Source organism: Emys orbicularis, chromosome 6, assembly GCF_028017835.1.
Source record: "Emys orbicularis isolate rEmyOrb1 chromosome 6, rEmyOrb1.hap1, whole genome shotgun sequence".
Lineage (NCBI taxonomy): Eukaryota > Metazoa > Chordata > Testudines > Emydidae > Emys > Emys orbicularis.
The window spans coordinates 105,794,719-105,811,277 of NC_088688.1; the positions used below are offsets into that span (position 1 = coordinate 105,794,719).

General features: G+C 42.8%; 1 protein-coding gene across 1 annotated transcript in view; it reads right to left on the reverse strand.

Annotated features, from left to right (window-relative positions):
- The window catches only part of CNTLN (centlein), a 279,922-nt gene that overhangs the window by 158,018 nt on the left and 105,345 nt on the right, over positions 1 to 16,559 (reverse strand). The window contains exon 8 of the mRNA XM_065406475.1: positions 2,469 to 2,663. Coding sequence (XP_065262547.1) covers positions 2,469 to 2,663 — 195 coding nt within the window. The remainder of the gene's footprint in view (positions 1 to 2,468; positions 2,664 to 16,559) is intronic.

Here is a 16,559-nt window from a genome sequence, read left to right on the forward strand (position 1 = left end):
AACAACAGGGAATTCATACTGTTTTTAAACTTATTTTATCCCTATATTTCACATATATCACACACAACTTTCCTAGATAGTATCTTTATTTAATTTTAGTTACATATCTGCACTCTTTGTAATAAGTGGTATTTCTGAATGATCTTTACTTTGACCATTGTAGTAGTATTTCCTATTCTGACTGCCTTAAAGAACCACAGAATTGGAATTTAGGAGAACGTTATAAAAGTTTCAACAGAATTATATATTAACTAGAAAAAACACACCCGTGAAATCTCACAGTTATAAATAAAAATATTCAAATGCCTGTTAATTATGGTGTTTCAATGGAAGTATCATCTCTTAATAGTATCTTTAATGTCTCAAGTACCATACATGTATAAAAAAATAAGAGAAGTCAGATTATTAATTTGGTTCGGTGAAATTTATGTTTTACAAAGAAAATACATTTCAGAGTTAAAAATGTACATTGTAATAATGAAACAGACACTGTGATTACAAGACAGTGAATAACAACCAAAACCCATAGATGTATGCTTTTAAGAATATTTGGAATGCTTTTGTCTTGTTTCATTCCGCTTTTTAATAAATAGAAAAGTAGAACCGGTTAAGAGATAGAATCACAAAGTCATAGGATTAGAAGGGACCACAATGGTCATCTACTAAATTCCCTCTAAGCTGCGCGGCCACGCAGCAGGCTACTAACGGCGGCACGGAGCTGCCGCGGCCGGGGTGAGGGTCACATGCAGTGGAGAGAAATTAAAACCCCGAGCCAAGCAGTGGCACCCTCCACCCCTTGTGCTGCAGCCAACTCGTCTGGTGGGTTTAAATGAGCAATTGCGAGCTAGTTGGAGGTACCCAACCTGCTGCCCCGCGACCCCGCTGCGCCCCGCGGGATGGAGTGTATTGCTGCCCCAGGCCCGCCGCTGCCCCCCATCCCGCCAGGCCTGCCCCCGAGCTCGCCCAGCCTTGTGAGCCAGCTGGTGGGCTCAAGGAGGTGAAGACTGATTCCGTGTGGCCCATGGGGCACGTGTATCCACCGGCAAAGTTGTCCACTTGGCCGGCAGCCCATGAAGCTGGAAGTGCCCGTGGTGTTGTAGGGGGTGCCCCGCAGACAGCCCCTTTCCCGGAACTTTGCTGGGCTGGAGGGGCGGCGGGGAGCAGAGCCACATGTGACCAGTGGCTGGGGCGATGGAGCTATTTCCCCAGCACCGCACATAGAGGCACGTCTCCCTCGGCCCAGCCCAGCCCCACCGGAACTGCCACAGTTGGGGAGAGGCACCCTCCTTCAGCCCCAGCTGCTATAGCGAGAGAGGGCTAGGGGGAGTCCTCTCTCCCCACTGCAGCTCCGAGGCAGCCTGCATCCCAAACCCCTCATTCTTGGCCACACCCCAGAGCCCACACCCCCAGCCAGAGCCCTCACCCTCTGCAACCCAACACCCTGCCCCAGCCCTGAGCCGTCTCCCACACTCTGAACCCATTCGCCCCACCCCCGCCACACATCACCTCCATACTGGTGCACATAACAAAATTCATTCCGCATTCATCTTTTTTATGGCAGCCTTTCAAATATTTGAAGACTGTTATCATGTCCCCCTTAATTTCCTCTTTTTCAAACTAAACATACCCAGACCCTTCAGCCTTTGCTCATATGACTTGCATTCCATCCCTTTGATCATCTTTGTCACTTATCTCTGGATCTTTTTCAGTTTCTCTACATCGGGGGTTCTCAAACTGGGGGTCGTGACCCCTCAGGGGGTCACGAGGTTATTACATGGGGGGTTGCGAGTTGTCAGCCTCCACCCCAAACCCGCTTTGCCTCCAGCATTTATAATGGTATTAAATCTATTTAAAAGTATAAGGGGGGGGTCACACTCAGAGGCTTGCTATGTGAAAGGGGTCACCAGTACAAAAGTTTGAGAACCACTGCTCTACATCCTTTCTATATATTGGTGACCAAAACTGGATACAGTACTTCAGTTGAGGCCTAACCAGCACCAAGTAGAGTGGTACTATCACCTCCTGGGACTTGAATGGTATGCCTCTGTTAATGCAATCTAAAACTGCACTTGCTTTTTTTTGCAACAGCATCGCATTGCTGACTCATGTTGAGGTTGTGATCCAGATTGCATTAATGACTTTTAGTAATACAGCCACAAACAATGAGAACGCCAGGCTCAACAGTTACTTATTTTCACTGACAAAAATTGGGAAATTTCACATTCTTCTTATCTGCAAATTAAATAATTCTCACTTTTCAACCACAAAATATTCATGACACAAACAGAAATTTCACACAAACCTGCCAGTAGATTGCAGATTTCCTCTGGCTTTATTCCAGAATATGAGTGGTAGTCTGCTTGCATATGCCTTCTATTATTATCAGTAGAAGCATCTATAGGTTCCTCTGTGCTATTGACTGTGTGGAAGCCCAATCTTTATAATCTATTAAATAAAATTTACCTCACCTGTTCCCTATGTTTTGGATGAGAATCTTGATGTACTGGATGTAAGACCTCTCGGGCCTGCTGTAGTTGCTCTTCCAGCCACTTTATCTTTTGTTCTTTTTCCAGTAGCTGACCCTGAAGAGAAGCATGACTTTGCTGGAGCTGAATCTCACTTGCTTTCCGAGTTTCGAAACATATAGTCAATTCGTTGTAAAGCTATTTTTTAAGAAAACATAACATGGGATTAATAAATGCCATCATTGAAAACAAGTACTTAAATTCACAAATTTATATGCAGTTTATTGCTGTTTTTAGTTTACAAAGTCATATAGCCACCAGGATCATGATTTTCTTCACTATTCTTATTGCGATATTGGTCACACTTGTTTCCACCCCTACACTCCCATCATACTGGCAGATGTACTGCCTTTACCTTTTATCCTTTATCTTTGTAACTAAGGCCTGGTCTACACTAGGAGGTTATGTCGAATTTAGCAGCATTAAATCGAATTAACCGTGCACCCATCCACACAACGAAGCTATTTAGTTCGACATAGAGGTCTCTTTAAATCGATTTCTGTACTCCTCCCCGACGAGGGGAATAGCGCTAAATTCGACATGGCCATGTCGAATTAGGGTAGGTGTGGATGGAATTCGATGCTAATAGCTCCGGGAGCTATCCCACAGTGCACCACTCTGTTGACGCTCTGGACAGCAGTCCGAGCTCGGATGCTCTGAACAGCCACACAGGAAATGGCCCGGGAAAATTTGAATTCCTTTTCCTGTCTGGCCAGTTTGAATCTCACTTCCTGTTTGGACATCGTGGCGAGCTCAGCAGCACTGGCAACGATGCAGAGCTCTCCAGCAGAGGTGACCATGCAATCGCAGAATAGAAAGAGGGTCCCAGCATAGACTGATCGGGAAGTCTTGGATCTGATCGCTGTGTGGGGCGATGAGTCCGTGCTTTTGGAGCTGCGATCGAAAAAACGGAATGAGAAGATCTCCAAAGCCATGACGGAGAGAGGATACAGCCAGGATGCAACACAGTGCCGCGTGAAAATCAAGGACCTGAGACAAGGCTACCAGAAGACCAAAGCGGCAAACGGACGCTCCGGATCCCAGCCCCAGACATGCCGTTTCTACGAGGCACTGCATTCCATTCTAGGTGCGGCCGCCACCACTAGCCCGCCACTGACCGTGGACTCTGACGATGGGGTATTGTCGACGGCCGCTTCCTCGGAGATGTTCGCGGACGGGGAAGATGAGGAAGGAGATGAGGAGGACGAGGCAGTCGACAGCGCATACAACGCTGATTTCCCCGACAGCCAGGATCTCTTCATCACCCTCACGGAGATCCCTTACCAACCCTCCCAAGGCGTTAACCCTGACCCTGAATCAGGGGAAGGATCAGTCGGTAAGTGTTTTAAACAGGTAAACATTTATTTTGATCAGAACAGGAATGGAATATTAACAATGGGTTTTTCATGATTACTTTGCCCTAGGCGCTTTACTTTTTAGGCCTTGCCAGTGCAACTACTGCAAAAGTATCTCAAAATGTCCGGTTTTGCATGATTACTTTGCCCTAGGTGCTCTACTTTTTAGTCCTTGCCAGTGCAGCTACTGGAAAATTCTGTCAATATGTCCGGGGATAGAGCAGAAATCCTCCTGGGACATCTACACGAAGCTCTCCTGGAGGTAATTTGAAAGCCTTTGCATTAGGTTCCTGGGGAGAGCGGCCTTATTGCATCCTCCATGGTAGGAAACTTTTCCGCGCCAGGCTAGCAGCAAGTACTCCGGGATCAGTGCCTCGCACAGCATGGCCGCATACGGCCCTGGTTTTTGCTGGCATTCACGCAGCATGCGGTCTTTCTCTGTGTCCGAAATCCTCATCAGAGTGATATCACTCATGGTGACCTGCTTTAAATTAGGGGAATGTTAGTATTGGTACTGATTGCCTGTTCCTTTACATAAGTGTAACCGGCGGTTTACAGCCACGCGGTGGAGGCGGGACAGGGGCAGCATACAGGGATCTTTCCCGGGGACAGACGCGAGGGGGGTGGGCCAGGGGCAGAGTTCATGCTGGCCGGACTGCCGGCAGCAGGAACTGGCCAACGCTAGGGGCATTGCTTTGAACGTGAAAGGAGGGCACTGCTATAAATTAAGCTTTCAGCAGCCAAAAGTCTACGGCTTACCATGTCAGCCTGCTACCCGAATTCCCCTGTCCTGCCCCGCTTGTGTGATCTGTACTCCAAGACCCCAGGCACTGAATGGGAAGGCCGAAAATTCGACCTTGTCCTGAGTGCACATGTGATAGGTGCTGTGCATGGTCTTGTTCACAGAGAAAGACTATGTTCATTGTTCACAAAAATGTATCTTTGTGAGGAATTCACTCCCTTTTTCCCATCCCACAGCTGCGAGTGTCTCCCGACCTACCCCAGCATCCCCCTCCCAGAGGCTGGCGCAGATTAGGCGCCGAAAGAGAAGGACACGGGACGAGATGTTCTCCGAACTTATGGGCTGCTCCCGAGCCGAGGCGGCACAGCAGACCCAGTGGAGGGAGAACATGTTGCAATACCAGTGATCACACAGCGAACAGGAGGACAGGTGGCGGCAGGAGGACCAGCAGGCGACTCAAACGCTGCTTGGACTAATGAGGGAGCAAACGGACACGCTCCGGCGCCTTGTAGATGTTCTGCAGGACCGGAGGCAGGAGGACAGAGCCCCGCTGCAGTCTATCTCTAACCGCCCTCCCCCGCCACAAAGTCCCACCCCCCCCTCACCCAAAGTCCCAAGAGGCAGGGGCGGCAGGGGCCATGAAAACAGTCTGCAGTCATTCCTCGAGTTTAGAAGCGTCCTTTCCATCACTACACCCGCTCCCCACCACAGTCTGCGTCCCAGTTTCAACCCTTTACCACGAAACCCTTAATAAAGAAAACGGTGTTAATGAACAAAGTTCCATTTTTTTTATTTTTAAACGTGTGTTGGAAAGGGGGGCAACGGAGTGAAGGGGGTATGTAACTGGAGAGGATAGTCAACATTAAGTGGGTAAAGAAACGGGGGCAGGTTCAGCTTCTCTTTAAACAAACTTAATAGTCACATGTTACCCTGCTCACTGTGGAACCTAGCTTTCAAAGCCTCCCGGATGCACAGCACGTCCCGCTGGGCTCTTCTAATAGCCCGGCTGTCTGGCTGGGCGTAATCAGCCGCCAGGCAATGTGCCTCAACCTCCCACCCCACCATAAACGTCTCCCCCTTGCTCTCACAGAGATTGTGGAGCACACAGCAAGCTGCAATAACAATGGGGATATTGGTTTCGCTGAGATCAGAGCAAGTCAGTAAGCTTCTCCATCTCCCCTTGAGACGTCCAAAAGCACACTCCACCACCATTCTGCACTTGCTCAGCCAGTAGTTGAAGAGTTCTTTTTCAGTGCCCAGGGCGCCTGTATAGGGCTTCATGAGCCAGGGCATTAGCGGGTAGGCTGGGTCCCCGAGGATCACTATAGGCATCTCCACATCCCCAAGAGTTATTTTGTGGTCCGGGAAGTAAATACCTTCCTGCAGCCGTCTAAACAGACCAGAGTTCCTGAAAACACGAGCATCATGAACCTTGCCCGGCCATCCAACGTTGATGTTGGTAAAACGTCCCCTATGGTCCACCAGTGCTTGCAGCACCATTGAAAAGTAGCCCTTTCTGTTAATGTACTGGCTGGCCTGGTGCTCTGGTCCCAGGATAGGGATGTGAGTTCCATCTATAGCCCCACCGCAGTTTCGGAATCCCATCGCGGCGAAGCCATCTATGATGACCTGCACGTTTCCCAGGGTCACTACCTTTGAGAGCAGTAGCTCAACGATTGCGTTGGCTACTTGCATCACAGCAACCCCCATGGTAGATTTGCCCACGCCAAAGTGGTTCGCAACTGACCGGTAGCTGTCTGGCGTTGCAAGCTTCCAGAGGGCTATGGCCACTCGCTTCTGGACAGTCAGGGCTGCTCGCATCCGGGTGTCCTTGTCCTTCAGGGCAGGGGACAGCAACTCACAAAGTTCCATGAAAGTCCCCTTCCGCATGCGAAAGTTTCGCAGCCACTGTGATTCATCCCAGACCTGCAGCACTATGCGGTCCCACCAGTCCGTGCTTGTTTCCTGGGCCCAGAATCACCGTTCCACAGCATCAACATGACCCATTGCCACCATGATGTCCACGGCGCGGGGTCCCGTGCTTTGCGAGAGGTCTGTGCCACTCTCAGACTTAATGTCCTGACCGCGCTGCCGTAGCCTCCTCGCCCGATTTCTCACCATCTGCCTCTAAAAAAGGTGGATGATAAGGTGCAAGGTGTTGACAATGGCCATAACTGCAGCGATGATCGCAGCGGGCTCCATGCTCGCGGTGCTGTGGCGTCCGCGCTGTCACTCACCAGAAAAGTGCGCGAACTGATTTCCCGCCGGCGCTTTCAGGGAGGGAGGGCGGGAGTGAAGGTTGAATGACGACAGTTACCCAAAACCACCCTCGACACATTTTTTTCCCCAGCAGGCATTGGGGGCTCGACCCAGAATTCCAATGGGCAGCGGGGACTGCGGGAACTGTGGGATAGCTGCCCACAGTGCACCGCTTCCAATGTTGACGCTTGCCCTGTTAGTGTGGACTCACAAAGTCAAATTACTGTTCTTAGTGTGGATACACACATTCGACTTTGTAATATCGGTTCCACCAATTCGATTTAAGTAAAATTGAACTACTCTCGTAGTGTAGACATACCCTAAGAAACTCTAATGTGTTTCAAACAACTGCTTCTCCGCCCAAACAGGACTAACACTAGAACTGCAGCAGTTCCATATACCTTTGTATGATGATTGTGAGCAGAAATTGGTATTCACAAACTTTTTTTAAAAAGCAGTATTTACCTTAATTCTTGAACAGTTCTATAAATACAAAACCAAGCAAATGCACGCACGCGCACACACACACACACACACACACAAACAAGGTTCACTGATTAGGAATAGCAGAAAAAATTACTAAATGAAATATTTCCTCTGGAAGTGAGCTTATTAACAGGGGCAGCAAACATGAAATAGAAAAACTCCTTTGTTAACTGAAGAAGATAAAGTTTAGATTTTGAAGATAAGAATAAAGTCCACACAGCAGACTAGGATATAACTGACTGCATAACTTGGCCTTCCCTATTTATGTATTTTGCCTATTTCGCTCTGCTCTAGTTTCTAGGCCAGGCTGCCTGTTTGTCTTCCATGCTGGTCTTCTATGCTTTATGCCCTTTCTGAGCTGACCCATAAACCCATTTCCTTCACTGCATTTAAATCCCTTCAGAAGACCCATTTCTGCCATGACACCTAAAAGAAACCAATCAATGGATTATGACTAGATTTTTGGCAGCTATAAATAATACTTATATTTAATTGGCATAGAGATAATATTTATATAATTTAGTGATAAAAACATTATATTATTTAACGTGGTCATGAACTGCATTGTCATTTATATATATCTTCTGCATCTCTTTTCTTTTCCCCTTTGTCTGTTTGGTTTGGCCTTTCAGAGCATCAACTCTTTGGGGAAGGAATCAGGTGTTCTATTATGTTTGGAAAACATATAGCACTTCGTGGGCACTATTAGAAACAATAAAATCTATTCCTACTCATATTATTTTGTCCGAACCATGACCACACAAAATCTAGTCAGGACAAATGTAATTACTTATTGCCTGCCCAAAAAACTGATCACAGACCAGACCACTTTACCTAAGCATATTGTAATTCCAGATATTTTTAAGACTCACGAAGTGTCATTAAAAATAATTGAAGTATTACATTGAAATGTTTTTATCTACTGGATAGAGACTGATGTATTTTTTGGAAATACAAATACTAGCTTAACCAAGTTTATGGATTGCAGCAAGTTTCTCAATTATTTTTCTAATCACATGAATATCTGATAGAAAAATAAAGATTTCATCTTTATAAAGACTTGCATTCCTAGGCAATGTCCTTCCAAATGAATAGAACACTGGGATACAAAACTTATCTCCAGCCATAACTGGATACGCTGATTAGCTAGATCACACTGGTATGACAATCTGCTATTTTTATTATTAGAACCACTTACGTTGTCATATTTATAATTTTTAAAGGTAACATCCTATTAAAATGAGAACAACACAGTTTTCTTTTTGCTGACTGGCAGAAGTACTGAGCACCCACCACTCCTACTGAAGTTAATTGTTGGTGGTTGTGCTCAGCAACTGACAGGATCAGGCCCTAAAAGACAAATAACATGTCTGTTCACATTCTGAAAGCTATCTTTGCAACCAATCCTGCTAAAAAAGTATTTAACTGAAAGCTAGAGAAAACAGCAAAATCTGTTGAAAATCCATATGCAAAACATACAACCTCAAAATTAATCCATTTTCCATGTAAGTCGTGTTCTATGCAAACATTTTTCTGCACCACCCACTTATTAGTTCATAGCATGAAACTTAGACAGTAATTTATTTACTACTAGGAAATTTCAGAAAGAAAATTATGTCTGCATAAAGGAAAGCTCATTTGTCCAGCCTACCGAGCCAATTGGAATGGCTTACAGTAGCTCGTCCATCTTTTCATTGATTGGCACAGACACTAGTGGGTGGACTGAGTGCTTTCTTAATATTTCTAAAGGGATTATTTTGTTTTGTTTTGAATTTTCTGTTTTGAGGATGCACCTTTTTAGCCACATTGAAGTGGGGGACAACTTAATGTTTGAGATCACACAGGATCAAAGAAGGTAGTATGGCTGCAGAGGACAAAGGGGAACAGAAAAATGGATAAAAAGGCAACATATAAAATGAAGTTTAAGAGAACTAAGGAGGAAATGTAAGGAAGAAAGAACCAAATAAGAAAATATTTATGTCCATCAGAAGTAGCAAGCTCAAGGGAGAATCAATGGGTGAAATCCTAGCTCCACTGAAGTCCGTGGGAGCCTTCTATTCATGTTGATGGAACCAGGAATTCATCCAGTGTGTTTGTTAGATTACCAAGGTGTAAAGGAGGCAACCAAAGATGATAAGGAAATTGCAGAGACGCTAATATTACTTACATGAGAAAATAATAGCAGGGAAATATTTAATGTAATTTTGAATGCATGTAATGGAATTTAGCAGCTGGAATTAAGGAGGAAGGGCAACTGCCATGTGACCAGCTGCATGCCAAAAGCAAGTGCTTCACAGACAACAGCTTGATAACCTCTTTATTATGCTCCAGGGCTATACTTTCTTTAAAAGTAGCAAAGAATTGTAGATAAAGAACTCTAGATAAAGATATTTTTAAAAAATGATGAAACAACTTGAAATAAATCACTCTGTAATAAATCACTAGGACCAAATGGGAATGAGGAACTGAAGAATGAAGTAGCTGAACTACTAATAAAAACAGATGAAACCTGTAGTAAGGGCCATCTCCACTCACCACTCCTCTGTCTCAGCTACATTAAAATATTCACAAATTTTCCAATGCAACTTTTCTAATATTTATTTTAACAAATTTTGCTACAGAATTGGTTTCTGCTGGTTTCTTGAACAGTTGTTTAAAATGCATTATGTAATTTATTGTGGAAAAACAGCAATTTCCACTGAACCATACTAAAGCTAATACTGTAGGTCTTCCAAAATAACTAGAAGATATAATTGTAAAACATGCAGATGAGTATGTGATGAAAATGAACAAACAAGGCATTTGTTAGGATAATTCATACCTAACATTTTAAAATTCTTTAGGTGTTACCAAATTTGTGGACAGAATTTGTTGATGACAAAATCATTTTAAGTCAGTTAAGACAAGGAAGGCCTTTGGGGAACTCCAGAAGGACCTAACAAAACTAGGTAATTAGCAACACAATAGATAAAATTAAACAGACAAGAGCAAGTTAATGCATACTGAAAACAACAATTTATAATTACCCACACATAGATGGATTATAAATTAATAGTAACTTCTCAGGGAAAAGATCTAGGTGTACATCATTGATGAGAACTCAATAAAAATATCTGCTCAATCTGCTTCATGTTCAAAAAAAAGGGGGGGGGGGGCGTTAGACTACATTAAGAAGGGGTAAAAAATAATATAGAAAATATTATGGCATCATCATAAGAACTGATGAACCATCATCATGCTCAGTTTTTGTCACCTCAAACAAATGTAAGCAGAAAAAGGAGGAGTTCAGAAAAGGACAACAAAAAATAGTAAGGGTCACTGAAACAAAGGCTTTTCATACATGAAAAGATTTAAAAGTGTAGGACCATTCTGTCTGGAAAGGAAAAGAATAAAAGAACAAGTGGCATGATTGAGATATAAAAAAAATGAATATAGGCAAGGCCAGTTGAACATTCTTATATACCTTTTCTTATAAGACTAGAAAAGGAGGATATCAGATTAATTAAAAAAAACAAGTTTAAAACATTAATACACTTTTATACAACATAAACTTAACATGTAGGACTCACTTCCACAAGATGTTATTGAGGCAAATAGTTTAGTAAGAATTACAAAAGTACTTGACTTTGATGTGACTAAGAGTGGGATCAACTATTTCTTTACCCAGGAGAAAATTACAGGAACAGTCGATCCTCATGCTGTAGGGTCTAAGCTAATAACCACTTGGGTGAGAAATGTATCCTTCCATACCATAGTACTGCATAATTAGATTCACTGTTTTTATATTTTCAAAGAAGACATTACTAATGTGTCATTGGTTACTCTTCTTCCTCACATATTTTAAAGGGGAATATTTTGGCCCTGTTTATTAATGCCCAATATAAAGAAAGATGAAATCATCATTCCATTGAAGTCAATGGCAAACCTCCCAGTCACTTCAATGGAGCCAGTATTTCACCCATATTATTTTGTTTCTTATTATTCTACAACACATTTTGGATGATTTCCTTCCTTGTAGAAAATCAAATAGGAAGGTGGAATGAAGAATCTAGTCAGTTCAGTACAGTCATTTGCAGTTAAGACAGTTTGTCCTGAAAAACAGGCTCCCAGCAAGGTAAACAAAACAGGAGTACTCAAATATTTCTCTGTCTACAGTATAGCTCTCCAATGTTCCTTGATCATATCAGAGTTTTGTACAACTTAGCTTGATGAAATGGTAGTTTTGTGCTGGGTTTTTTTATCATTTTGTTTATGGACTATGCTTAACGTACTGCACTCATTAGTAATGTATTAATCCTGTTATGCTTGCATTGTGAGTTATTAAAGTTTGTCTACATTAACAACTAAGATTGATATTCCTCAAAGAGCATATTGAATGCTTCTCTGGTTTTGCACTGTTCAGGGCAAGAAATCTAGATCCCTTGAGTAATGGTGAATTATATAAAAAAAATATAGATGAATGTATCTACACCAGAGGTTCTCAAACTGGGGGTCAGGACCCCTCAGGGAGTCGTGAGGTTATTAAATGGGGCATAGTGAGCTGTCAACCTCCACCCCAGACCCCGCTTTGCCTCCAGCATTTATTTTAAAAAGTGGTTTTAACGTATAAGGGGGGGTCGCACTCAGAGGCTTGCTATGTGAAAGGGGTCACCAGTACAAAAGTTTGAGAACCACTGAACCCAGCTGAGCAACTTAAGGGGTAAGAAGCCAGCTGTTGAATAGGTGATTCCTTGTCAGAACAAGAAATACCTGACCTGATTCTGTGTAGATCAGTGTTCTAAAATAATGGTTCTCAACCTTTCCAGACTACTGTATTCCTTTCAGGAGTCTGATTTGCCTTGCATACCCCAAGTTTCACCTCACTTCAAAACTACTTGCTTACAAAATCTCGCGCTCCCCTAAGCCCATCCTGCAGTCCCCACATTGATCTGGATGAGTTGAGTATCCCTGATAGACCTCTGTGTATCCCCAGGGTTGAGAACCACTGTTCTAAAATATTGCATTATGCCACATTGGATCTGGTCTTCCTTTTCATATGCATTATCACTCAATGAGCTCACTGCATTAAAAAAGGTAACTGAAGTCTACAACTTATAGTTCTGAATCTGATCAAATTAAGTAGCTGTCCTCATAGAACTATTTAAATATGCTTGCTCCTGTGATTTTTCTCCCTTTTTGCAGACACATTTCTCTCCTCCAGCACTTAGTGTCTTCAGCATCATAGAATTCCCATCAGGCATAACTTCCTGTGGTATACAATACCATTCCACTGCCATATACACTAGGACCAAGATTTTCAAACATGGGTACAAATTTAGGAACCTGGATGAGTGATCAGATTTTTAACATGCTGAGCACCCAACAGATCCCACTCAGCAATTTTCAAAATCAAGCCACTTACTAAAATAAGACATGTTGAAAATTGTAGCCTTGGGTCTTTTCAAGCATGAAAAATATAAGGAGGTCCTGAAATCTAGGGTCAGAACAATAAGTGCCCCAACCTAACCTGCAGCTCCTGTTTTCAAAAGCTCTCTGAGGGTACATCTACACTGCAAAAACAGACTCACAACAGCAAATCTCAGAGTCGGGCTTGTACTACAGAGCTAAAAATAGCAGCATAGATGTTCAGGCTCGGGCTGGAGTGTGGGCTCAGAAACCTGGTGGGGGGGAGTGGGAGTTGGAGCATAGGCTCCAGTCTGAGCCCAAACGTCTACACAGCTATTTTTAGCCCCATAGCATAAGCCCCAGGAGCCCAAGTCAGTTGACCCAGCTCTGAGTCTCACTGGTGGTCGTACTTTAAGATGCTAGCTGTGCCCGGATACAGGACTTTTTTGTATTTAACCTATGATCCTGTACAATGCTGCAATATTCTTGAGAGTTTGTAACTGAATTTTTACTTTTGGTACAGGGGAAGTAAACACCAACAGTTGCTATTAATCTTGCAAACTCAGACGGGAGGGACAACCCAATTAATGTTACTATATTTGGAGAATTGTTAAGGTCGGCTGATTATTACATATGTGAAAGAGGGCTATCAATTCCTAAAGGGAGCAAATGTGCATTTGAAATTTGTAAATGGATATTCTGATTAAAATCCACGTACTTCTGCAAAGAGCAAGAACCATTAGTCAAAACAGTTATACAAAAACAAACAATGTCAGGCAAATCAAACTGCAAGATTTTGTAACTACATTTAGTCTAACAATGTTCTCTATAATGTCCAACTAGGTGTGTTTATTTTTATTCTTAAATTATATTTGTTGAATTTCTCTCTATTTCTGTAAAATTTCCAATAAAATACTCTTGTTTAAAACTACATTAACTGGGTTTCATAATGGTTAGCTTGGACAATCATGATGGGAGGCTCAAGCAGAGAAACGGAACTCAGAGCAAATCTATAACAGCCTGGTTACTTGTTTTTAGGCTTGAAGGAGGCTACAAATCTCCACAAACTCAACAGAATGATGGACAAAGGGTACTTTGGGCATAAAATGAGCCAAACCACCTGAATTAAAGATTTATCCCAAAACAGATCAGGCATTATTCCATACTTCCTCACTTATACAGTATATGGAATATAAACTTGTATCAATCCATTACAAGGTAGAATGGCACTATGCTTTCTTTGAAGCCAATACTGCTTCTGACCATGCCAGAGGTATAGCTGTTGAACAACACCCTCTCTTCTTAAGAAGGAATGTGTACCACCATGCACAGTGCTCCCAGTCTCTGCTGCTTTAAGAGACTAGGATCCAACTCCAGAATTCAAACCTGGTCCCCATTTGATGGCAAACAGTACTTCCTCTATGCCACTGGCACCTATGAGATATACAGTCAGTATGATTAATGAAGAGACTGAAAAGCAAAACCGCACTGAAGGGAACTTCTGCATTATGAAAACAAAAGGCTTAAACTGTAAATTTCAGAAAACCCTGATAAGATGGCTAAGGAGCTCAGAATCTCTTCTTGTCTTATTATCCTTAGTATTGATTGAAGTCTCTCCAGCTTGAAATGATTGGTGAGGACAAATCTATAGACTCCCATTAAATCCAGCATAGGAATGAAGTCCCGTGAGCAATTGGGACTAATAAAGCCGATGGAACACATTTTAGAAAAATATTCCTTACCTTGAGAACTAGAACTATAGCTACAATATGAAATAGATATCAATGTCTTTTCATAAATCCTCTAACCTGAAGGAGTTTTTGCAGGACATGTGTGTGGAATCAAGGGAAGAGGTATTGCAAATCCTAACCTGATTTCAGCAAGTCAGTGCATCTTGATAAAACAGACCACTGATCTTTAAAGGTCTTCCCACCCTGCCACAGTTCCACTACAGCAGGTCTAAAAGGGAATTTGTGATGGACTTATGCCTATCCATTATGTCTGGTTTGTCAGACAAGTCATTTCTTTGACTCAACCAACTGTTTCCTAATGCACATTAATACCAGTGCAAAGAGCAGTTCTTCCCAAATGGCAGACTAGTAAAATAAACTTGGAATATATCAGCCAACCACAGTGCCTGAGCTATAGCACATAGTGCCTATCTGACCACTAAGACAGAGGTCATTGATCTTGCTGTAAGGGACAGTATATCATAGGATGTACACACTGATAGGCTCAATGCCATTTGGAAAAGTAGAAAAATATTCCTCTGTGAATTTGTCTATAGAATAGCTGACAAATCCTTATCTAGCTTTTGCAGACAGCATATTATTAATCCAGGGAGACAAACAGAATGCATGTGCTTCTAGAATACTGTGCCTTTGAGCTATAAGGAGTAAATCGAGGATTGCAGCTATTTTCAAGTTACTAGGATCACCAAGGCTTCTTGTAACCTCAATAGGAGAGTACATCTTAGGACTTAAAGAGAGTAAGTACACATTGCCTTAGAAACTTTAGGGCACTTTTAGTTACCTTTGGTTGCTTCACATAGCTCATTGAACAACCTATTTCAGGACATTTATTAGACTTTAGAAAGTGCTCCAGTAAAGCATCCCTTATGTCCAACAGTCTGAAATTTCTGTGAAAAAATTCTTACCGTTTTGCTACAATTATAATTTCTCCAGTTTAAATATTTCCCAAATAATAGCAATGGCATCCTAAGTGTTGTCTTAATTTATTCAGCCCAAAGACGATTGCTCTCACTGATTACAAAGAAAGTAGTACAATCTTGGAATTTTTAAATAGACTACACCAGCTTGGTCTCTCTGGTGTTAAAAGGCAGTAACAGAAATATTGAAGTTAGGTATTTAATAGAACAATTTCCTAAAATAAAAGGTAAATGTGTTCACCCCAGTTTGTCACATACACTAAAAGATCGATCAGATCTCAAAATAGGAAACATCTAATAGTTTAACTGCATGGGTGTTGGGATTTTAGCTTGCAAGAAGACAAAGAGAGGAGATTTCCAGGTATATGATGTTTAAATGGCTTTTGTGTTTCTCTGCAGTTTAAATAGTGGCCTACTTGCCAGTTAGTCGTCAGTTGGGATAGTCTGTGCTTAACTGAGTTAAGATGGCAGCCTCACTCCCCAATGTACCAAGAATATTCATTTTAAAAAAACCTCTGGGGTAGCTCAGGTAAGGGATTCCTATGAGTTGAGATATTTGGTGGAGCAGGGGTCATCAATTAATTACTAAACAGAAAAAACAGTTGCCCGCCTATTGTAACTGTTGTTCTTTGAGATGTGTTGCTCATGTCCACTCCATTCTAGGTGTGTGCGGTCGTCCGAGATTTTTACCTTAGCGGTAACCGTAGGGCTGACCGTGGCGCCCCCTTGAGTGCCGCGCTCATGCCACGGTATATCAGGCGCCGCCGGCCCTATGCCCTCTCAGTTCCTTCTTGCCAACAACTCCAACAGAAGGGTAGGAGGGCGGGTAATGGAATGGACATGAACAACACATCTCGAAGAACAACAATTAGGAAAGGTAAGAACCCATTTTTTCATCTGAGTGTGCTTGCTCATGTCAATTTTATTCTTGGTGACTCACAAGCAGTATCAACGGAGGTGGGTTCAGAGTTCACAGTCTGGCTTTCAGCTTGCAGCACAGCTCTGCCAAAGCCAGCATCGTCTCAACCCTGCTGAGTCAGCGCATAATGCGATGTGAACATGTGGACGGACGACCAGGTAGCGGCCCAACAGATTTCTTGGATTGGCACCTGTGCCAGGAAGGCTGCTGCTGATGCTTG